This window comes from Cyanistes caeruleus, chromosome 25 (assembly GCF_971803275.1).
Source record: "Cyanistes caeruleus chromosome 25, bCyaCae1.hap1.1, whole genome shotgun sequence".
Classification (NCBI taxonomy): Eukaryota; Metazoa; Chordata; class Aves; order Passeriformes; family Paridae; genus Cyanistes; species Cyanistes caeruleus.
The window spans coordinates 5,066,805-5,090,769 of NC_141725.1; the positions used below are offsets into that span (position 1 = coordinate 5,066,805).

The following is a 23,965-nucleotide window of genomic DNA, read 5'->3' on the forward strand; positions in this document are numbered from 1 at the left end:
TCTGGGATTTGGGATGACACCCCAGGATGTGGGATGACACCCCAGGATCTGGGATGACACCCCAGGATCTGGGATGACACCCCAGGATCTGGGATGACACCTCTGGGATTTGGGATGACACCCCGGGGTTTGGGATGACACCCCGGGGGGTTTGGGATGACACCCCGGGGTTTGGGGTCTCACCATGAGCAGCTCCCGCTCTGCCGTGCGTTTCAGCGCCCGGTAACGCTTCTCATCAGCAGAGGAAAGCTCTCCAGTCTCATCCTTGAGCTGCTGCAGCTTCTGAAGCTCCGGCATGCTGAAAAACAAAAACCCAGCAACTCCACCTGTAGGACTGAGCTCCACTGGAGCCAAACACAGCAAAACCCCAGCAAGCAGAGGGAGGGACGCGGCTCACCTGTCCATGTTCCGGATCTGGTTGTGCAGGGCCAGGAAGGACACCGGCGAGTCGATGGCCTCGCGGCTCTTGGCACACAGACGAACCACCTTGAGGCCGGTCTGGTGGATCTTCTCCGTCAGCTGATCCACGGCGATGTTGCTGGGGGCACACACCAGCACGGGCCTGCAGACAGCAGCCAGAAACAGACAGAAATCAGACAAAAAACAGCCAGAAAACAGCCAGAAAACAGCCAGAAAACAGCCAGAAAACAGCCAGAAAACAGCCAGAAAACAGCCAGAAACAGAGATCAGACAAAAAACAGACAGAAAACAGACAGAAAACAACCAGAAAACAGCCAAAAATTGGCCAGAAATCGGCCAAAAATCAGCCACAACTCTCGATAAATTGGATTTTTTTCCCACTAGACTTGCAATATAATATAAATAGAAAATTGAAAATAAATATAGAATAAAATAAATATAAATAAAATATATAAAAATATACATATGAAAATATAAAAAATTATAAGCATAATATATAAAATATAAAAGAAAGACAAATATAAATATATAAAAAATTATATATAAAATATAAATACATATAAAATATATAAAATATAAAATATATAATTATAAAACATAGAAATACATTATATAGAAATTTATATATAGAAAATATATAATTTTCTATATAGAGAATATAAAATATTTTCTATTATATTAAATATAATAGAAAACAAAATAAAAATAAAGTAAAATATATAAATATAAAATATAAATACATATATAACATTGATATAAGAATATAATATATATATAAATATATTATATATATATAATATAAAATATATAAAAATATAAATAAAACACAACAACACACCCACTATAAACAAGCTGGGGAAGGATATTTAGTGCAACGAAGCCTCCCCAGAAAACACATTTCAATGACACAAATGATTTTTAATTTAAAATCAAGGTGGTTCTTTGCAGCTCTCACCCATTGCCCTGCCTGGCCAGGTGATACACGATGGTGGCCGATGTCACCGTTTTCCCAGTGCCAGGGGGACCCTGGATAAGGCTCAGAGGACGCTGCAGGACGGTTTTGACAGCATAAACCTGAAATAAAAACCAGGTTTAGCGCTATTGCAGATGCCAAGCACGGGGTTTAAGCTGTTTAACCCCTGTTTGTGGATCTTTCCTGCCCTCCTGGGAGCTGAGGTCACCTGAGAGTGGTTGAGATCAGGGAGTCCCTGGGCTGTGAAGCGTTTGGGCAGCTGGCATTTGATGATGACATCTTCCACCTCGTGGCCCAGCAGTTTGTGGTAGATGTACCCAGACACCGAGGTCTCGTCCACTGCAAACGTTTTCAGAGCGCTCTGCATCCTGAAACCAAGGAAAAGCAGGAAAATTATCCCTAAAGATCCGTGTGAAACACCCACAGGTGTCCCACACCAGGAATGGGACACAGAACAACGCCCAACACTTGTTAGCAGAACTAAAATCACAAAAATGACGCTTTGGGAACACAGATTTTGCCTTTTCCCTGTGTGAACATCACAAGGGATTCCCAGGAAAGCGTGGAGAGGAACACCAGCCTTTGGTGATGGAACCTGTGACAGTAATTTCAGGTTAAATTAAATTTAAAGTAAATTGAGGAACCTGTGACGGGGGTTTTGGTGCAAAATTTAACAGAAATTTGCAGCCACAATGAATAAACTTATAGGATAAAAGGAAATAATAATAGTAGGATATACTGCTAATAGAAAATTCTAATAGCAGGGTAAGAAGCCAACTCTGTCTTACCAAACACAGACTTTGGCCCCACAGCCAAATTTTGATATTTTAACTGTTTAAAGCAATTTCAGGAAGCTAAACCACAAAACTGTTTTCCTTCTCACGTTTCAAGTATCATTAAATCTAAGGTAAATTTCTCCCTTTGATGTCTTTGCAACAAACCCTCCAAAATGAGAAGAAATCAGCCATTTGATGCCATTAATTCCATTTTTAGGCTCTCTGAACCAGGCACCAGGTGCTCACCACTGAGGTTTCTCATGGGTGGTGCCAAAACAAGACAAATATTTTTTTTGTTTAAAACCATCCAGTGAAGGCAAAGAACAAAAATCAACACCGAGCGCATCCGGTGCCTGCCAAGCTGCGAGGTGCTGCCTCAATACCTGTCAAAAGAAGTGGATTTCCACACAAAATCCACCTGGAAGTTGTGAGTGACCTCCACTGGAGCTCCCACGCTGCTCCTCAGCTCGATGGCTATCTCATCACCATAATCTGTAGAACCTCGTTAAGTAGTAATTTCGAGCAAAAATTTGAATTTTATTCTCCCCAATTTCGGTGATTTTCTTCGGCAGAGCCCCCACCCCACACCCCCTCACAAGATTTGGAATTAGCAGAGAATTACTTTTGGACATAATTAATGACTTGTTAACGACTCCAGCTGTGGCCTGGCCCTGCTGAGGGCTCTCCAAGTAAAGGATACTATCGGGAACTTTGATCACGTGCCCAATTCCCTTCCAGAGCGGGGCCAGGTCTCCCTTGTACCTCAGGCAGATCTCATCTCCTTGCATGAGGCGCATGTCTGCAAAGGAAAGGGAAGAAAAAACCTCTCTGAGCAATCACAAAATCCTTCCAGAGCCACCCCAGGCCAAGCCTCAGACCGTGCTGAATGCTGATTTTATTCACAAGGTGGAAAAAAGAAAGCCTGACCGAGAGATAAAGGTGTCCTTACCTGAATCAGTCTTTGGCAAAGTGAAATAAGCAATTCTCTTCTTGTTCAAGCCCAGGTCCCACCTGACTGTGATGTTATCTTGGGTCTGAGGGTAAAAAAGAAAATAGCATCTGTTATTTTCCTGAAGAGTTTTTGCCAACCACCACAGCCCTGCGCTTCAAAACAGTGGAGAAATTACAAAACTTGCTGTTCCAATGTCACAAAAATCTCTATTTGTTCCTGTGGCTGAGTTCACAGCACCTGCAGAAGGTGAACTCTGAGAGTTCGTGATGAGAAACAAAGTCCTGCTCACCAGCTGTGCAATTCTCCCCCACTTTCAACACCCGTTAAATCTTTCCAGGGGTTCCCAGAATTCCCATTTCCCTGCCAGGGAACTGCAGCTGCTGAGGATAACAAAAAGCTGCAAAAAGGTGCTTTTTTGGAAAGGGAAACTTGAACACAGGAAAGGTGAGAGGTGTTCCCAAGTGTTTCAAGCTCTTCAAACTCCTCCCTGTGAGGATTTTCCTCTCCTCTCCCTGTCACACAGCAATTCAAATCTTTATTTATTTCACTTCATTTCCTTTTGTGCTGTGGTTGAGCCCAGTACTGGGCAGGAGTCCCTCAAAAAGCAAATCTCACACATTTTACCTGAGATTCCTTGAGTTTCTTGTCATAATCTGCCTCAAGCTTGACCAGAGGACCAAATATATTTTGGTATTGATAAGCATCTTCGTATCTAAGCAGGACATGCTGGGGCTCCTCATCAACACCAGGTTTTTCCAAGTCCTCCAGGGTTGCAGATGGATTTTCCTGGAAAAATTAAAGCAGAGAGGTTTTGTTCCAAAGTTTGAAGTGTAAGAATTGACAGCAGGACTGATAAAAACCGTGTTTTACTGATACAGGGAGCGATATCAAGGTGGAAGCACCCTTAAAACTACACCAGGGCATGAGAAATCACATCAAACCCAGATTAAATTTTAAAGGATGCACAAAATGCCTCTCCAAAACCCCAAAATTGAATGAAGCAACAACTCCCTGCTCTGCTTTAATTCACTTAAAGCAGAAATATTTGCAAGTCTGGATATAATAAGGAAAGTTGTTTTTCAGCTTGGTGAAGCTTTCAACAATTTCCTGAATCCTTTGACCAAATATTCTGTGAGCTGAGAGAAAAACACCCTGAGTGAGAGTTCCTTGGCTCCAGAGTCACCTCCTGAGCTGAGCTGTGGCTCCTCCAAAGCTCAAAAAAGAGGAAAATTCCATTAAGGAATGCAGAATTTAGGAAAAATCCCTATCAGGATTTAAACCTTGCGTGATTTCTGCCTTCCAGAGTTCCTAAAAGTCTTGTCCCCCCTTCAAAAAAAAACCCAAAAAACCAAACCAACTCAGAATTGAGTAAAATAAACCCTAAAAAAGCTGCAGGCTGTACCTTCCAGAGCTCCTCCAGTTTGTTGATCTGCTGGGCCGTGATCTGGCGGGCCCGGAGCTGCTCCTGCTCCGAGGGAATCTTCACCAGCCAGGAGAGGAAGCAGCGGTCCTGGATCAGGGGCTGCCACTGGGAGCTGTCCCAGTTGATGTCCTTCAGGCTGCTCTGGCTGGCACAGGGCTGCCTGCACAAACAAAACACACACAGAAATTGTCAGCTTGGACAAGACTGAGCTGCTGCACAGGGTGCTCCTCAAACTGCTCAAAAAACCAGGGAAAATCCAAGCAAAACAAATCCCAGTCTGCTGGGAAAATTTGGGAGTTTTTTTTTTCTGTTCTTATTTCAGGATTGTTGAAACAATTATTTCAGGACTGTTGGTTGGGTGTTTCCAGGATTGAAAATTCATTTAAAATATTAAGTATGATGCCTTTGGAGTTGGTTTATAATCCATAAAGGTTGTGCACACACGGATCAGGGAAAGAGGTTATTTCCCAACCAGAACTTCCTCCACAGAAATACAATTTCTACTGGCAAACACACAGTGACAGCACTGAATTAAAACACATGTAATTATCAATTTTCAGTTGTGACTGAGCCTGTCAGAACAATTTCTGATTTATTGTGGCCTGAAATGATTCTGTGAGCTGACATAAAACCACCTGGAGTGAGAGTCAGGGAGAGTCACCTCCTCAGCTGAGCTGTGGCTCTTCCAAAGCTCAAAAAAAAGAGGGAAAACCCCCTTTCCCCCACTAAGAAATGCAGAATTTAGGAAAAATCCCTTCCTACAGAACTAAGATGTTCACCCCACATAAATTCCCTTTGCTGCATCTGCATCCCTGCGTGACCACCTGCAGGAAAAAGGGTGGCAAACCAGAATATAAAGTGTATTTTGGACCAGAATGAAAGCGAGGGCTGCTTTTTAAAAACTCAGGTGATGCAGGAGAGCTGTCCAAGGCCTTTCCTCACCTGCAGAGCAGAACCACCACGGAGTCAGCCTTGGCTGGGATGAAGCCCAGCAGGAAAACGTTGCGGCAGCCGCAGTTGTAACACTCCAGGACGGTCTCTCCCAGGGGCCCGTCCTTGTGCAGAGTCACCTCCTTGCACTTGGCTCTCACCAGGTGATTCACGATGTGGCTGCAAGCAAACAGCACGGATTGGCACAGCTTTCACACCAAAAGCAGATTTATTAGCAAGTTCTGAAATGTTAATTCATCTGTTTATTGTGGCGGGTGTTGGTGGGATCTGGAGCTTTCCCCTCCAGGAGTTCCTCACTGCTTTGGGTGTGAAAGAAGAAGAAATGGGTACAAAACTGTCGGTTTTGTGTCCATCATTTCCCCATTTACCTGCCAGAGGTGTTCCCACGCCCGTTGCAGAACCATTTCTTGCTGGTGTTGCAGTAAACCACACAGGCAGGGTCGTGGATCCCACAGTAACTGCAATTCCAAAGGGAAAACCAGGAAGTGATTGGTTATTGCTTCCAGGAAAACCCAAATCCAAGCTCTAATTCAATTTACAGGGCACAAAAATAAGGGGAAGTGAAAATTGGGGAACATCAGTGCTGGGAGAAGCATCAAACAGCAGCCAAATTTCTCTTGTGAGTCACAAATACTTTAAAACTTCCCCTCTCTGGGGTGGCTGAGCCTGGGATTTATTCCCCAGCTGGCCAAAACTGGATGTGGCAGCTCCAAATCCGTACAAGAACTCCAAGAGCAGCACGGGGAGCTGTCCTTTCCCTCCTGCCCTCTGGAATTCCCACCTGCAGGCGTGCACGGGGAGATCCTTGGTGTAGTAAGTGTCCTCCTCATCCTCCTCGAAGTTGAGCTCAGCCAGGAGCTGGCTGGTCTTGGCCACGTTCTCATCCACAGCTCCATTCTGCAGGATCCCATCAGGACCATTCACCTGCAAATCAACGCCAAATAAACCCCCAAATTCACCCCAAACTCCTCCTCCAGCCCCAAAGCTCGAGTGGCACTGAGAAACCTCCACAGCAAAAGAGCTGGAACAGCCCCATTACATAACCAAGGTTTGCTTCATCTGCTCCTGTTTTCCAGGATTATTTCAACTCCAACTGATAAATTGGAATAAAGTTACCAGGAGGAGATTGCTTTCCTGCAGATTGTGTTTTTCCATACAATCCCACAATCAATACTTGCTCCTGTTTCACAGGATTATTTAGACTCCAACTGATAAGCAGGAAAACAAGGAGATTGCTTTTCTGCAGTTACATTTTTCCACAGCCTTACATAACAAAATTCCATTCCAACAACTCCAGCAGCCCTTTTCTCACCCTTCTTTTTTATTCCAGGGATCCACCTGGAAACAGGAATTTTACTGCACAGGATTTTCCCCACCTATTCCTCTATCCACTATGGAATTCTGCAACATTTGGTGCTGCCTCAGCAACTTTCCCACCCCCAGCCTTTCTCCTGATAAAAATAACTCTGTTTTTGGGCACTTTTACCACCAGGAGGTGGGGATGTCACGCTGGGATTTTGGCGTGGCCATTGCAGGTGTTGCCCCTTGGCTTTCTCAGGTGTCCTGGTTTGATTTCTCCAGCCCTGAGGGGCTTTAGCACCTCAATGCTGAGTTGGGAAATACCCCAAAACTTGGTTTATTCTCTGCCTCCTTTAGCCAAGATGCCACCAAAAGATGAGCAGGGATAAGTTTATCCTAATCCACGTTAATTTTGAATGGAAAATGTGGGAAAGGGGCCACCAGAGTGACTGGAATATTCACAACACATCTGAGGGGAGTGCTGGGGTCACTTTTCCATCACAAGGAAACACTCCCCAGTGTTTGTAAAGTTAAGATTTATTTATAAATTGTAGCCAGCCAAATAGGACAAAAATCACTCAAGGCCTTTGTCTATGAATACAATATTTTAACAACTCAGATTTAATGCAATTTATCTTGGGAGGTACAACTTAATTCTGACAGAAAGCTGCTCCCAAAGACAACACAAAACCTTTAGCAAAAGAAATCAAAAAACAAATTAAAAGTTGTCCTATTCACGCTGTAATGAAGCAAACTCAGCTTATTTCTCACTTAGAGAGACTCCACATTAAAAATTGAACAGCCAATTGCAAGAGTTAAACTCCAAACCAAACTTCCCACTTGCCCTGAGCCATCAGGCCCTGCCCTCAAAGCCACCAGCTCTGCAAATGAAATGAAATGAGGAGCATTTCAATAAAATAAATAAATGGGCTGGCTTTTTATTGGTGTTATCTCCCAGCTCTGCCTTTTAATGGAAACAATCAGTCCAAAGGAACCCAAAGTGCAAAAGGGAAGAGGGGAAAAGGAATCAAACCCCACTGAGGGAGCAGCAGCACAACCCCATTAGTGGGATGAGGGCAAATCCCTCAGCTCGCCGTGGAACTGCATCTGCACGGGTGCCAGCAGATAAACATCCACTTGAAATATCCATTTCCAATTGATAGAGCCATTTTATAAAAGATAAATAAGAGCTGATGGTGGCACAGGTGGAATGCCAAAGCCTAGGGTTTATCTGAACTCCTTACAAACACTCCCAGGCATTTTTATCCCACAATACATTACTTTGAGATCGGCTGATTTCATACCATTTTTTTTGGGTGCTCATAAAAAAACCGGCTTCCTGTTTAAAAAAAAAACCCAAAAAAACCAAAAAAGGAACGAAGTTGTGGTTTGGTATTTTTTTAAGGCAGGAAGAGGAAGAAATGTCAAGTGCAGGAGCGGCTGTGCTGTGCCAGCGGTGTCACCTGTCCTGTGAGGAAGGGATTGTTCCCAACCCCGCTGTGATGTCAGCCCTGTGTGTGCTGGATTAAAAACCTGGCACGGGCAGCTCTGGTGCCAGGGGGGGCCTCTGCTCTGCTTGGAAAAATGTTGGCTGTGACTTCTGGCACAGCGAGTTTGGCAGCTCCGGGCTGAGCGCTGAGGTGCCACAAAACTACTCCCAAAAAACTCGCAGGGCTCTCCTCGCTCCTCTCCCAAAATATTCCCTGGGAGACACAACGAGGGACTGAGCTAAAGGACAGAAACCAGTGGGGATGGGGAAGCTCCATCCCTGGAAGTGGCCAAGGACAGCCTGGCTGGGGTTTGGAGCAGCCTGGGATAGCGAGAGGTCCCTGCCCCTGCCAGGGCTGGGCTGGGGTGGGATTTAAGGTCCTTCCAACCCAAAGCAGTCTGGGATTCCCTGATGCCATCAACAGGGGGACAAGATGGTGTTCAGCAGGCTTGCAGGGCCTGAGGGGCTCCAGGAGAGCTGGGCTGGGACTGGGGACAAGGCCTGGAGGGACAGGACACAGGGAATGGCTCCAGTGCCAGAGGCCAGCGCCAGCTGGGACAGTGGGAAGGAAGGAATTGTTCCCTGGGAGGATTCAAAGCCAGGCTGGAGGAGAGAAGCTCCAGGGAGACCTTGGAGCTGCTACCAGAGCCTAAAAGGGCTCCAGGAGAGCTGGAGAAGGATTTGGGACGAGGGCTGGAATTCCAGGACACAGGGAATGGCTCCAAACCGGGAAAGGAGAATCTGGGTGGGATATTGGGAAGGAATTCCTGGCTGTGAGGGTGGAGAGGGGCTGGGACAGAATTCCCACAGAAGCTGTGTCTGCCCCTGGATCCCTGCAAGTTCCCAAGGCCAGGTTGGACGTTTGGAGCACCCTGGGATAGTGGAAGGTGTCTCTGCCTCTGGGATTTTTAGGATTTAAGGTTTTCCAACCCAAATCATCTGGGATTCCGCTGCCTGTGAGTCCCTGGATCAGTGGCAACAGAACATTCCAGCCAGGCCAGGAGCAAGGCCCCAGGTGAGCACACCCAGCTCTGCATTTCACGCTGCAACAACAACTGGCACTGCACCCCAGCAATTCCAGATCTAAAAACACATCAAACAGCTATTCTGCCAGAAAAGTCCTGCTCCGAGGCTTCAGCCCCAGCCTGCTGATGGATTTCACCAGCACAGCTCAGGGAATTGCCCCAAACGGCGCGTTTTTGGGGCTGGATGTTTGTCATTTGCCCTGCCTGGGCTCTGCTGTGATCCCCGAGTGAGGGTGATTTGCTTTCTCTTTCCCAAGGAGGAAGTTGGGGAAAGCCTCGCCCCTGGGAGGGAGCGGCACTTCCAGATGGGACCTGAGCGACAAGGACTCGTCTGGCCCTGACAAAACAACCTTTGTTAGGACTGGAAATTAAACCCAGCCTCCCTAGGCTAGACCAAGAACCTCGCTGAGCCACTCCAGGAGCTCAGTTAACCCACACCGAGGGTCCCAGCAGCAAAATCCCACCCGCAGCAGTGAAAAACCAGGGGGGAATGAGGATTCCAGACAATCCCGGCATGGTTTGGGGTGGGAAGGGAGCTTCAAACCCATCCAGGGGCACCTTCCATGATCCCAGAGCGCTCCTTGGACACTTCCAGGGGATCCAGGGGCACCTTCCATGATCCCAGAGCACTCCTTGGACACTTCCAGGGGATCCAGGGGCACCTTCCATGATCCCAGAGCGCTCCTTGGACACTTCCAAGGGATCCAGGGGCACCTTCCCTGATCCCAGAGCGCTCCTTGGACACTTCCAGGGGATCCAGGGGCACCTTCCATGATCCCAGAGCGCTCCTTGGACACTTCCAGGGGATCCAGGGGCACCTTCCATGATCCCAGAGCGCTCCTTGGACACTTCCAAGGGATCCAGGGGCATCCCAAGCTGCTCTGGGTATTTCAAATTCCTCTTAAAATACTTCAGAGAATCGATTCTTGTGTTTATTTAACTCCAAGAAACAATGGAAATAGAATTTTCTGTAGAAAAACCAGCAGGGAATGTTGGTGCTCTACTCCTGCTTTTGTCAATTGACCGTTGATTAATTGTAACACTACTAAAATATTAATTAAATATATTGGGAAAGGGAATTCTTTTAGACTAAATCCATCAAATTTTCCTAAAAAATGAGGTGCCCTGCATGGCTCAACTCATCTTTTTAAAAAGATCCCAGAAACAGCAGGATTTTCCACTTTCATGATTCCTCAGCTCCAAATAAAGTTAGTTATTTAATTAGCTTTAATTATAATCACAGGGCTAATATTTCATTAAGCAAAACCCGATAAATTTGAGAAATTATTATTAAAGATGCCTCCTGCCAAAAAAAGAACAACAAACTTCAATTACCTGGTGAGGGCAGCAAAAATTTTGCCCAGACCCTTTTAAAAAAGCACCTAATTTGTGATTTTATCAGCCCTGAGCCCGTTAAGAGGGGCAGGTCTGAGCAAATCCTTGGGTTTGTTCAACTTCACCCAGGAGGAAACGGGGCCTGTTCCACCTCTGAGAGTTCCTCCCCAAAAATGACATTTCTCACGTCAAAATGAGCACCAGGATAACCACAAAAGTTTGCAGAAAACTAAAACCACCCTGATTTAAAACAAAAAATCGACATAAAATCCCTTCCTTTTAGCCAGGAAACAAAACCAGTACCTGAAGGTGCTCTCCAGAGCTTTTATTATTTTTTTAATTTTGACTTCAAAGGTTTTTCAAACATGTTTAGACAAAAAAAAAGGCCAATTAATAATCTTCTTGTCTGGACTTTCAGCTTATGAGGCTGATTTTGGGGTGGTTTTTCTTCTTCTTGGCCACAAATTCTCTACTGGGAGCTCTGGAGTGATCACAACCCATCAAAGGTTTAAAATTAAATGTGATTAAAATTCTCTTTTTAATATACAGTCTGGATAATAGATGGAATGTATAGTACACACAGGTTTTACTACTGGTAGAAAATAATTCGGATCTCTCAATGCCCAAATTGCATCAATTCTACCAAATCCAAAAGCTGCAAATAAACAGAAAATAACCCAACAGCTCTGAGCTCTCTGTCTCTGCCTTACAAACACAGTCCCTGCTGCCACTGAGCACTTTCAGGCATAAAAACTGATTTAATTTGTGCTGGGAGAAACCCCCAGGACAGGGAAAATCCTCCCTCGGTCCTGCCCTGCACACCTGTGGAGCTGGATGTGCTCCCTGTTCCACTCTGCTGCGCTCACAGACCCTGCTGGGACAGGTTTTGCAAATAAAAGGACAAAAAACAGGTCCAGGATGTTTGGTTTGGGGATAAAAACTCACCCAAAGCTCTCAAGTCCTCTTTAAACTCATCCCTTAACACGTGGGTGATGTACAAGCGTTTAATGGTTAATAATGGGATTTCAGGAGTCTGTGAGGAAATTGAACATTCCATGATCTCTCAACTGGAGAAAAGCGTGGCTTTTTAAAAAACACGGGAGAGTTCTTCGGTGTTTTTGTTGTTTACTACGGGCACACGGAGATTGTTATCTTCACTTCTTGTGAGCTGTAATCCTAATTTCTCCCCTGCCTACGAGCTGTGAATTGCTAAATGAACACAATTTCATTGTCTTTTAGGTACCAACCGTCAAGTGTGATACTAAAAAGAAACAGAACTAAAATCTGTGTTAAAGCCACGAGGAAGCAGAGCTCAGAACTCATCTCAGGCCTGTCCCTGCCATACAACCCCGAAACAAACCAGCCCAACAACGGTGCAGCAAAATAAAAAAGTGGAAATCAAAATAAAATATTAATATTCATGGTAATAACGAGAAGAAATTGAAGCGTATTTTAGCAACAGGAAGTAAAAAAAAAAAAAAACAAAAAAAGCCGAATTTCCTCAGCACCCAACTTTCGATAACCAAGCACCACCCAAAACCCGGGTTTGTTTTAAGGAGAACGAACCTGAACCGACACCCAGCCCCGCTGGTTTTTTTCGCCTCCCTATCGCAACGACACAACTATCGCGACTCGGCCAGCCGGCCGCCAAGTTTCCTCCCTGCAACAACTCGCTCCAATTCCGCCTCCCGGGGCTGCTCCACACGCGGCTCCCGCTCCCCGCCCGCCCCTTCCGGACCCCCCGCTCCTCCGCCGCCTCACGACCCCCTCACCTGCGCTTCCAGCGGGCCCGGAGCTCCCTGCCCCGCGCCCGGGGGACCCTGGCCCTGTGCCGGCCCCGCCTGGCCCGGCCCGGGCGGCGTCTGGGTCTGGCTGGGGAGGGTGAAGTCGGTGAACTCGAACTCGGAGCCCTGTGTGTCCGCGCCGAGCAGCTCGGCCTCCTCGGTGTCCAGGAAGGTGAGGGTCTGCGAGCTGGGGCCGTACGCCTCCACGCTCATGGCGGCGGCGTTTCCTCTCGCCGGGAGCCTTCGCCCCCCCCCCCAACCCGGGCCTCCCCCTCAGCGAGCCCGGGCGGCCGCGCTACGCGAGCGGCGGGATCCGCCGCGCGCACCAGGCCGCGCGCCCCCCCCACACACAAAAACGAACCCGCCGCCGCCGCCGCCGCGCTCGGGCCGGCTCGCCGGGCGGCCCCGGAGCCAACGGGCGGGAGAAAGGAGAGGAGCGGGGCCGCGTCCGAGTGTCCGGCCGGGTCTGAGTGTCCGTCCGGCCGCGGCCGCCGCGCGCCAGGCCCGTGAGCGGTGACGCGGAGCGCGCGCGGGGGACGCGCCGACGGCAGCGCGCGCGCGCGGGAGGGGCGGGGGGGCGGGCGGGGGTGACGCACACGCGGCACGTACGAGGGCCCGGCGCGGCCGCTAGGGGGCGCGCTGCTCACCCCCGCAGCCCTCATGAGGGCGGGAGAGGGCGGGGTTTAGCTCTGAGTGACGCGTGCGGCAGCCAATGGGGTTTTGAGGTGAGGGGAAAGGAAGGGAGGTACGCGCCCCGCCCGCCCGACTGCACGCGGTGGGAAGGGATGGCGTTTGGCCATGAGTGAGGGGTGTGGCGGCCAATGGACTATCGAGATAAGGGTTAAGAGGGGGCTCGGAAGTGTCCAGAGCCGCCTGGCGAGAGGGGATGCGCTCACAAACACACATACGGGGCGGGGCGGTTTTGATTCTGAGTGACAGGTGAAGCAGCCAATGAGAGCGAGAGGGCGGGGTGCGCATACGTTTATGCCAATGACGGTAGGCGGGGTTGATCTCTTAGAGACGGATCTGGCAGCCAATGGGTTTTGAGGTTACGTGATGGGCGGGGTCTGGCTCTGAGTGACGGCTGTGGCAGCCAATGGGACATCGAGATGAGGGGCGGGGGCTTTGGGGACTGAGGTTGTGGAGAGGTCACTGGAATGTATGTGATGGAGTTGGACCCTTGTGAGAGGATGGAGTGATGGACAGGTCACTCTGAGGGGATGTGGTGGCTCTGGACACTTGTGAGGGGATGGAGTGATGGACAGGTCACTCTGAGGGGAAAGTGGTGGCACTGGACATTTGTGAGGGGATGGAGTGATGGACAGGTCACTCTGAGGGGATGTGGGGCGCTGGACATTTGTGAGGGGATGGAGTGGTGGACAGGTCACTCTGAGGGGATGTGATGGCACTGGACATTTGTGAGGGGATGGAGTGATGGACAGGTCACTCTGAGGGGATGTGATGGCACTGGACATTTGTGAGGGGATGGAGTGATGGACAGGTCACTCTGAGGGGATGTGGTGGCGCTGGACACTTGTGAGGGGATGGAGTGATGGACAGGTCACTCTGAGGGGATGTGATGGCGCTGGACATTTGTGAGGGGATGGAGTGGTGGACAGGTCACTCTGAGGGGATGTGGTGGCGCTGGACACTTGTGAGGGGATGGAGTGGTGGACAGGTCACTCTGAGGGGATGTGGTGGCGCTGGACACTTGTGAGGGAGTGGGGTCTGTGGTGGGTGACCCTGTGGTGACAATGGGGTCACTCCATGCCCTGTGCCCACCCTGAGCTGCCAGCCCTGCCTGTTCCTGTTGGAAGTGACAGGAGGGACACGGGGGGTTAAGTGGGAATTAAGGGTTGGGAATTACATTAATACCTGCTCCAGCTGTAATTCCTGTTACACCTGTAATAGCCCTGAGTGAGAACTGAGCTGCTCTGAGCGTGCTGGACTGGGGATTTTCTGAGGTCAGGGTTGTGCAGAGAAGGGAGCACCACATTTCTACCTTTAAATAAACAAAAAACTTAGGGTTTACCCTCATTCCATTCCATCAGCTCACAATAAATTCCGTTTTAAGAGAACTTCTGTGTGTTGGGAAAGGTTGGATATTCACCCCCTCTTCCCTACCACCTTAAGATGCAAATGTGTATCTTCTCTTATAAATAACTTTGATTTTATATTCTTGCTTTGGCATAGGATAAAGCCTTACCTGAAACAACATGGACCAGATCTGCAGCTGGTGGGGTGAAAAGATGGCGATTGGAAAACATCCTTGTCCTGGGAATATTGTGCAGCAAAAGGAGGGGAAAAAAACAAGTCCAGAGAACACAGGAGTCACCACTTCTGCAGAGAGAGTGAACTAATCTTATTTTTAAGCTTTTGAATAGAATAAACTGTTCAGACCAAAGCGTAACGGGGAGAAAGCGTGAAATAACATTTGAGGATGAAAGTGGAACCGGAGGGGAGGGAAAAAAAAAGTACAAAGCCAGGTGGCTGCTTGCTGCGAACACTTTTATTTATTAATAAACACAACACACTCCAAACATTTGGCTGCTTGACAGAATCCTCAAAAGTCTTGGAAAAGGATCAAAGTTCTGCTGCTCTGCCGGGTGCACAACTCGGGGAATAACGGTGCCTTTATGGACGAGTGTGGAAAACTCCCTCCTGTGCCAGCAGGAGGTGGATTTGTCCCCGAGGGTGGCGTTGGGGACACTTTTGGTGCTGCTGTCTGAGGTGCTGAAGCTGCAGATCCCCCAGAAGGAGCTGGAAAAGCAGCTGGAGAAACCAAACTGGTTGTTACTGGTGCTGTGTTTGAACTGGGCGCTGAGATTCTCTTTATACCAACACAGAGAAGAGGCATTTGAATTTCGGGGTAATTCTGCTCCACTGCAGCTGGGAGCTCTGGGGGTGACTTTTAAGGATAAAATGGATCCACACCCAGGCTCCAGAGCTCTCAGACTGGATTTTTATTTGTGTTTTGTGCGAGTTTTCTCCCTCAAATCCGGGCTGCTGCAGAGGGAAGGCGCCGTGACTCACTGGGCTCGACTGTGCAGCCAATATGGAATTGAAAAAGGCAAAAGCTGGCACAATTCCCTGCAAACGGTGCTGAGTTTCCCATTTCCCTGCAGATCACAAGCTGGAATTCATGGGCCAGAACCACAAGAAGAGAAGAAATGCGAGTGAATTCATATTTCAAACGACGTTTTCTGCTTCCAGGAGGTGAAAATGTGCAGGTGATTATCCCCAGGTGCTGGTGAGGAGTGACAAACCAGAGCAGTTGGAAGTGCTGGGAGAAATCCCAGCCCTGGGAATAAGGAGAGGCCTTTCCTTGAACCTGATTTGAATTCCAAAGCCCTGCAGCTCTGGGATTTGCTGGCATCCTCCTCCTCCTCCTCCTCCTCCTCTCGGGGCTCTGAGGGGAAGGCAGGGATTGGATTGGTCTCCAGGAATTCCCAGCCATGGAGATAAGGCTGGAATGGTGACGTGAGGGGGGCACAGCCAATGGAGCCCGGCCTGGCCAAAACGGGGGGAAAAATGGGATATTTTTATCCTGGGATGAAACAATTCTGGTTAGGGGGATGTGAGGGTGGAGCAGGGATCAGGTGGGGAGGGAAGCTCCCACCCACAGCAATAAATGCGCCCCTTTCATTAAGCAAATTAATCACTTTATTCCTCTGCTCTGTTTTTAAATTTAATTTTTATTTATTCATTTAAAGATTTGTAGTTAAACATTGATATTAAATATTAAAATAAAAAGATTTATTTTAAATGTATTTATTTTATTTTGTTTTAATGCTCCTGGAGCTCAGAGGGTTTAAAAATCATTTTTGGGTGGAATTTTAGGGTGGTTTGGGTTAGAAGGACCTTGAATCCCATCCATTCCCATGGGCAGGGACAATTCCCACTATCCCAGGTGGTTCCAACCCCATCCAAGCTGTCCTTGGACAATTCCAGGGATGGGGAATCCACACCCATCTGTTCCAGTGCCTTTTACAACAAAGAATTTCATCCAAATTCTCCCATTTTCTTCATTCCCTGTCTACCTCTGGTTTTTGCCTTTTTCTTCCACTTTGCCTTAAAACAAATCCTAAACGAAAATCCCTTAAAATTTTACTTATTTCACCAGACCTGAATATCAATAAATGAAAGAACAACAAAAAAAAATCAGTTTTTTAAAAATAAATTTAAACAATTTTTTAAAATTATATAAAAAAAAGAAATCTCTGATGCTGACAAAATACCAATAAAATAATTTTTATTATTATTAATATTTTTTTTTTAAATCCACGGAGGTGAAAAAAAATTGGGAATTAATTTTTCCAGTGCAGCTGGGCCATTTCTGCTGAGTTACCACGAGAGGGACACAGAAGGAAAGCTAAAGGAGCTGGGAAAGAAAGAAAGAATCCAAGGAACAGCTCGAGGTGGGCTCAGAGCAACACATTTCCCTTTTGTTTGGGAATTTCCGGGATCACAACGTTCCTACGGCTCCCTCCATCCCATAAAATCCTAAAAAATATTCACAGGTAATGGGCTAAGAAATGAAATAGCTAAAAATGGGTTATTTTTCCCCAGAATTTCCTCATTTTCCCTCAGTTTTTCCCTTTAGAATGTCAGGACAGGGAGAGGTTGAGCTGGCTGGGATTTTGTTCCATCCCGAGCTGCTGGAGCAACAAATCCCGCAGGATTTTGTGGGTTTTTTGGGAGGTATTTTTGTTTATTCCCAGTGAATTTTGGTTTCTGGAGGTTGGGGAGATATTTCTGTTTATTCCCAGAGAATTGTCGCTAATTAACAGCTGATGATGGAAATGCCAGGAAGTCCCAGATCCCATAAAATTCCTGCATGGAACAAAGGCCCCATAAAACCCCCTGAAGTAAATATTGAATATTTCGTGGGCTCCTGTGGAATTAAAAATCCCAGTCCTGAATTGCCCTGGACTGGAATTAATGCAGAGAGGATTTTTAGGGATCTGCAGTGGATTCATCCTAAATGTCAGCAAAGCTTCACTTCCAGCCCTGGCTGGGCAGGCTGGGATTGGGATAAAAATGCTGGGAAAAAGAAAAACAGGAGGGAAAAAACCTTATTTTTTAAAAAATTATAACTTCATCAACTTCAGTCTTACATTTCTGTGGCATCATTTTAACATCCCATTGAAAAGTGTATTGAGTGCTGGGACAGTGAGTGGTCATTTTAATATTTCTATATGTTTATATAGAAATATATTTATATAAAAATATATATAACTATTTGTACTTTTATACTGTTATATTTCTGTATTTTTTATTTTTACATTATTGTATTTTTCTATTTGTTTCTATATTTTTTTATAGTTTAATATTTTTCTATTTATTTTTTATATTTTTTTTTACCAAGCCCTTTAATCCCCAGAATGTTTTCACAAGCTAAAAACACCTCCAAAAAAAACCTTATTAAATAAATGTAAGAATTTCTTGGAGGTGCCAGAAATTTTAGTGCAGCAAGAAATGCAAATCCAGCTCTGATTCCAGTGGAGAAAATTCACAGAAAAGGGTTTTTCCTCATGATTCTTTTTGCTTTTATCCTTCAGCAGATTGTGATAAATCTGATTAATTCTGATTTACCTGCAGGTTTAATTGTGGGTATGGAAATATTCCCAGAAAAAGTCACGAGGATGTAACCCCATGAAGGAAAAGGAGGAGAAGATTTGGGCCAAAATCCAGGGATTTGGAATGAAGAAAGTTCTTAGAAATTAAGGATGGTGAGTGACATTAAAAGATAACAGATAATAAAAGAGAACAGATAATAAAAAGACAATAAAAGAAAACAGCAGCAGATGGAAAGCAGGAAATGAAACTTGGTGCTCCAAACCAGCTCCAAATGGGCACTAAAAATAAATAAAATAAAAATAAAAAGATAAAAATTCCAATAGATTGGAATTTAATATATAAATTAAGGATTAAAAATTCTGTGTTTCAGCAGGAAACTTGAAATCCTTCCCTCCAAAAATGTGTTAAAACTCCCTTTCCTTGGAAAGAGCTGAAACAGGATCTGGACTCAAGGAATTAATGTAGGGAAAAAAATGCTTTTTATGGACAGAACTTGTAGGTTTTTAGCTGCAGAATCACCATGTGAAATTAAAACTCACTGGGAAAAAGACAAGAGTTTCCTAAAATCCAAGGGAAAAACCTCTGGAATTCCTGGATTTATTGGAGGAGATCTTTGGGAGGATCTGCTCCCTGTTAAAGCTGCCCCTGCAAGGAGCAGAGCTCAAAATCCTCAATTTCCAAAGGGGCATCGACAGCTCTTGGGGAACAAAAAATAAAAAAAATAAAAATGGGATTTCTCCAAAGCAGATGTTGTTGGATCTGAGCTTAAAAACAAAATTTGGAGCTCTTGATGGGCTCCAAAGTGTTTGTTGGGATTCCTGGCAGCTTTCCTGGGCAGATGGAGGTGATTGTGGAGTAATGGAAAATCCAGGCTTCCCACGGGGCTGGGATGTCTGTGTGGAGCTGGTGATCCTCCCCAAAAAGAGAGGAAAACGGGGAATTTTCAGGTTATCCCTTGGAAATTTGGGAATGTGTGGACTTTCCAGCAGGTTTTTGCTGTGGTGAAATCAGCTGATTCCTCCTCAGGTTGTTGCTGATCCAGGTTTTTAGTATGGAATTGAGATTTAATTTTTATTTGTTTTTTTTAAGTTTGGTTTTTAGTCTTGGGGCAGGCAGAACACCCAGGGTTAAACCTGAGGTTTCAAAGGAAAAAAAAAATCACTTAAAAATCAGGAATTTTGGAGTCCCACCCTGGCTTTTTCCATTCTTTTTGGTGTAAGGGAATAACACATTTACATTCCCTGCAGAGAAAAGAAATCCTCCCAAGGAAATCCTTCTTTCCTGCTGTGGGAGAAATCTTAATTGGGCTCTTAATGAGGAAATAATGGAAGGAATGGATAATTGGGGTCTGGCTGAGTGTCCCAACACCTGCAAGGTGTGTTTGGCCACACCAGGACTTCCAGGAGGGCTCCAGCACCAAACACCCTCACCCAAAACCATCCAGAAAACGGGAAAATTCCATTTCCTCCCCTCCATCCCTGAAGACTTTTCCTTTTCAGTCCCTTTTGATGTTAAATTTGCCAGCTTGGCCTTATCTTTTCCTTTCAAATACTCCAAGTTTGGAAAACAAGGAGTGTAAAAGTCATTTATGCTCCCGCAGCTGGAGGAAAAGTGATGTTTTCATCGAGACGAGGCTTCTTTTTCATTTATTCTTGAATAAAAATCAAACAGAACCGGGGGAACCCAAAAGCTTTGGGTGTTGCAGTTGTTTTGCCTCGCCAGGAGCTGTGTTTGTCACGTCCTGGGGGATGGTTTTAGGAAGGGCAAGGAATGTTTTCCTTGCGGAATTCTGTGGATTTCAGGAGGAGCCCAGCCAGGGCTGCCCTCAGGCCGTGAATGCTCCCAGTGTAATTTCGTGAGGCCTTCCCAGAAGTCAGGAGTTCCTTGGGAACGAACCCAGGAATGTCATCAAAGAGCCTGGGGCGAGATCAAGGGGGCTGTGGGCTCCCGGATTTTCCCACATTCCCAAAGGGGAACATTCCCGTTCCACCTTGGCACCGTTCCACCATCCCTCCAACAGAGGGATCCTTAAACTCTGCTCTCCCCCTCCGTGTGGGGAGGTTCCCCCTCATCCCACCGACGCTCAGGAGGAACATCCTTTGGATGAAATCCAAATTTCCTTTGGAGGAAATTCCTTTGCCAAGGAATTTTCACTTTTCCCTTCTCCCATGTGCTTCCATGGGAAGGATCATCCCACCCCAAAGCGCCGCTGGGTCCCGTCACGGCCTGGGATCGTGATGGAAACACCTCAGGACCTTCCCTGGCTGCTCTCCCTGGCTGCTCCGGGCTCCTCCGTGTGTGTTCCCACCAGGAAAGGGAAAAACCAGCGGGAAGAGCCTGGAAGAGCCACGGGAATCCAGAGATAAGGAGATTTTCCACACTGTTCCCTCCAGAATCACCAGCAGGGTCGGTTAGGAAGTTACCTCTGTTTTGAAGCTGTGAATACACAAACATAGACTTTCCTCCAAATTATTAATTGAAATGACTTTTTAATCTTCTTGCTTCTAAACCTTTGACCAGAACCAAAGAATTCTCTCTCAGCTTTGCTTTAGAACAATACCTGGTAATTGATGGAACTGCCTTAGTGAAAGACTTGTTTAAAAAGGACTGGTGAAGAATTGTTTGTAATAGATACACAATCTCTGCATTTTTTCCAAAATCTAAAATCATGTTTCCATGCTCCTGAACTGCAACCTCTGTTTCCTCCCCCTCTCTTGTAAACAAAGGTAAAATATCCAGTCTTGTTCTGACAATGAAAAACCATCAAAGTAAAACACATGCACACGTATACATACAGGAAATAACATTTATACAGAAATCAAAAACTTATTAGGAACAAAAACTTATTAATTCACATTCCAGAGGCAGCCACAGGTGCTGGGATGGAATTCCAGGGTTCTGAGCACAGCAAACCCACGGAGGAGTCTGGAAACTCTGACCTGGGGCTGCTTTTGCTAAAAACGGCACCGCCAGCCTGGATTGAAGAGCAAACACAAGTTTGCAAACGGCTTCTGGAGCCTGCTCCAGAAATCCATGAGCCTGATGTCATGTGGAGAGGGCCCAAAACAGAATTGTTTTTATGGGGTTGTTAGCAAATGTTATTAAAAAAAAAATTGAAATGTTCAGTTGGAATTTTTTTTTTTTTTTTTTTTTTAATTTTGGCTATAGGATGGGGGCAGAGCGAAAAGTCCTGGGGTGGATGTGGACAGGACATTCCAGTTTTAGGCCACCCTTCCTGGCTCCAGATGAGAGCAGAAGAGGGGATTGCAAAAGGGGATGTGAGGGAGGTCTGGAGAGCAATAATTTTAACCAGCACTTCAGCCATGATGTCATTTCAGCTGAAAAATAATGTTGGAGTTTGGGCAAGAGGAGCCAGGCTGGGGAGGAACTGCAGCAAAATGGAAAGTCAGGATGGAAAACCGAATCAGAATAACCCTGAGGAAAGGGGGATGAAAAGCCTGGAATTTTCTGCGAGCCTGAGGGTTCCAAGGAAGTGGAGGAAGATGTTTAAACCCTGGGCAGGGTTTTCACTCTTCGGTCTGGGGATCAGAAACCAAATCTTGGGGGAGCTGGTGACGGATTGTGGTGACCCCAGACTGCGATCCCAGAGCGATCCTGAGCTCTTCTCCTGGGATTTAACCCAAATCCAGCCAAAATCTGCATCCAGCTCCTCTCCTGAGGAGGCCAAAAGGCTGAAACAACCAAGGAATGTTGTTCCAGTGGATCTGGACATCAAAAATTCCATCTAGAAACTGCTTTGTGGGGTCTCTCCCCCGTGGGCTGAAGTGCAGGATCACCCTCAGGCCCTCAGCTGTGGGATCAGCCCTTTCCCTGGAGTTTTAAATCAATTCCCACAATTTGGCCATAAAAAGCTGAGCCTTGGATAAAACCTCACACGTTTTGTCCTTTTTTTGTGTTCCCTGTTCCAGCACAAACCTCAGCTGGGGAAAAATCCCAACAAAGCAAGCAGAGGCAGGGGCACCTGCAGCTGGAAATGACAAAAAGCTCCTGTTTTAGGAGGAGATTTAGGACTTGGATCTCCCCAGGAACAACTTCTCTTCCCGCTGTGTTGGGAGCCAGGAATGAGCTCAGGCTGTGAGATCAGATTTTGCTGAGTCTACAGGCTTGAGCTTGTTCATTCCTCTTTTCCAGAAGTTCCCCTCTCCGAGCCATGCCTGGATATTTGATTTCCTTGGGAAATCTCGGCCCTCTCAGCAGCTTTTGTGTCCGGGATGCTCAACCCTGCCAGCAGAAAAGTTGCTTTTGTCATTCCCATTTCTCCACCTGAGGCGTGGGGTTCCTGGAATTGTGCGAGCTTTTCCTGGAAGAAGTGGTGGAGGCCGGAATGGCTTGTGCAGAAAGCACTCCAAGGTTGAAAAGATGTCCAGGAGGCAGCTGGAATTTAGGGAGAGCTCATGGAATTGTCTCTCCTGGTGGGTATTTCTGCGGCTGTCGATGTCACACCCAACGTGCTCTGGCTCCAGGGGAACTGCAAGATCCTGACCCTGTGCTGGCCAAAAGGAGTTGGAATTTTATGGAGGGAACGCTGCAGAAAGGCAGAGGATTGATCTGCTTTCCATCTGGAATTGAAATTAAAGGAACCTGGGACCACGGCAATCAGGCCAAATACGTGCCCTTGCAATTTTTGGGTGGGAAGAGCAGTTCAGATGGAGCAAGGACTGACTCTGGATCTGTCCACGGCCCATGACCCTGAAGATTATTATGGAAAAAGAGCAGGTTTGCCCTTGAGGCTGTTTTTCAGCTCTGGGTGGGGTCGGGAGAAGGCACAGCCGGCGCTCTCCAGAGCCAGATCATTCCCGGGAGACTTGTGGCGCTGAGATTTTTTCTGGAAAACTCCAGAGGTTTGGATCAGTCTCCATCCTCCTTCTTTCTGGAGAGCTTCCCACCCCTTGTGAGCCTGCTCACGCCGTTTTTCCATTCCTCTGGAAGTGACAAAAAACCCCAAAACAAGCCCAGAGCCTGGATGATGCTGAATTTTCCTCTGAGCTCATCGAGGATGTCCAGCACCGTTTGCAGATGGGGGCCAAGAATCTGTAATGTCTCAAAGCTGTGCAAAATAAAACGCGTGGTAAGGGCAGCTGAGGGGGTGGCAGCCAGGAAAAAGATGGATTTGGGAGCCAGTGGTTGTCCCAAAAGCCATGAGAGGGTGAAATGAGCATTTCCACATTTCCATTTCCTGTTTGTTTGATTTGTTGGTTTTATTGGTATTTGTTAATTAAACTTCAGGGTGGAGCTGCAGCTCCAGACTGAGAAGGTTCTCCTGCATGGAAGTGTTTCCCACTGTTCCCCAGGTTTTTATATCTGGGAAGTTCCTCTCTCTTTTTATCTGGAAATTTATCTTTCTATTGGAGGAAATGTTCCTTTGGTGAGAGAAAAAGTTCTCCCTGTCCTTCCCCACGCCCAGAGCATCTCCGTGGGTTCGTCCTGGTCACAGCCAGGACCATCCTTGCTGGAAAACCTCTGAAAAACCTCAGGAGATCCCTGGGAAGGGGACACAGGGTGAGGAACTGACACACCAGGGTCTGTCCAAGGAATTAGAAGCAGTTTTTTGGGAAGGAAATTTCCTTCTGGTTTGCTGGGGATGAAACAGGAGCTGGAAAGGGGGGGACAGGTAAAAAGGATGGAGCAAAAAGCTCTGCTCCAGCACCCCCAGAAGAGGAGGAATTTTATAATAAATCCATTTTCTTATTCAACATTCTCATTTTTGCCTAAGGATAGTGAGACCACTTCAAAGGACAACATGGAAAATTCCCACTATCCCTCTTTTCTTTGTGCTCTTCACAAACCTCCCGATTCCACAACAAAAAAAACCACAAACCCACCTATCCTGGAGAATTCTCACTGGCATTCAGAAAGGGTTTTCTCCCCATTTTTCTATATAAGAAAAAAATCCCTTTTTCCCCACACAAGTGTTAAATGACTCCTATTAAAACCAAA

At 46.6% G+C, this 23,965-nt stretch overlaps 1 protein-coding gene and 1 long non-coding RNA gene across 5 annotated transcripts in view; one reads left to right on the forward strand and one right to left on the reverse strand.

Moving 5' to 3' along the window:
* UPF1 (UPF1 RNA helicase and ATPase) overlaps positions 1-12,947 on the reverse strand; it is a 25,729-nt gene extending 12,782 nt beyond the window's left edge. Inside the window, exons 1-13 of one of the 2 annotated variants that reach the window (XM_086863137.1) lie at positions 12,416-12,947; positions 6,277-6,419; positions 5,864-5,953; positions 5,487-5,654; positions 4,524-4,704; positions 3,746-3,907; positions 3,119-3,203; positions 2,870-2,968; positions 2,553-2,661; positions 1,602-1,761; positions 1,376-1,494; positions 398-562; positions 184-298 (exon numbers count right to left, since the gene is read on the reverse strand). In XM_086863137.1, the coding sequence (XP_086719263.1) occupies positions 184-298; positions 398-562; positions 1,376-1,494; positions 1,602-1,761; positions 2,553-2,661; positions 2,870-2,968; positions 3,119-3,203; positions 3,746-3,907; positions 4,524-4,704; positions 5,487-5,654; positions 5,864-5,953; positions 6,277-6,419; positions 12,416-12,640 (1,821 nt within the window). In that variant the 5' untranslated portion in view covers positions 12,641-12,947. Of the gene's footprint in view, positions 1-183; positions 299-397; positions 563-1,375; positions 1,495-1,601; positions 1,762-2,552; positions 2,671-2,869; positions 2,969-3,118; positions 3,204-3,745; positions 3,908-4,523; positions 4,705-5,486; positions 5,655-5,863; positions 5,954-6,276; positions 6,420-12,415 lie in introns of both variants that reach the window. The other variant, XM_086863136.1, reaches the window with a different exon arrangement.
* LOC111940199 (uncharacterized) lies at positions 12,499-23,718 on the forward strand. 3 transcript variants are annotated; one of them, XR_015279276.1, is made up of 6 exons: positions 13,530-13,586; positions 14,621-15,296; positions 15,553-15,657; positions 16,748-16,947; positions 18,029-18,159; positions 22,160-23,718. It is a non-coding gene; the product is annotated as an uncharacterized LOC111940199 (long non-coding RNA). The 3 variants fall into 3 exon arrangements; XR_015279277.1 differs by lacking the exons at positions 13,530-13,586; positions 22,160-23,718 and adding an exon at positions 12,499-12,599 and having other exon boundaries at positions 18,029-18,225; XR_015279278.1 differs by lacking the exon at positions 22,160-23,718 and having other exon boundaries at positions 13,551-13,633.
* Positions 23,719-23,965: the final 247 nt, after the last annotated feature.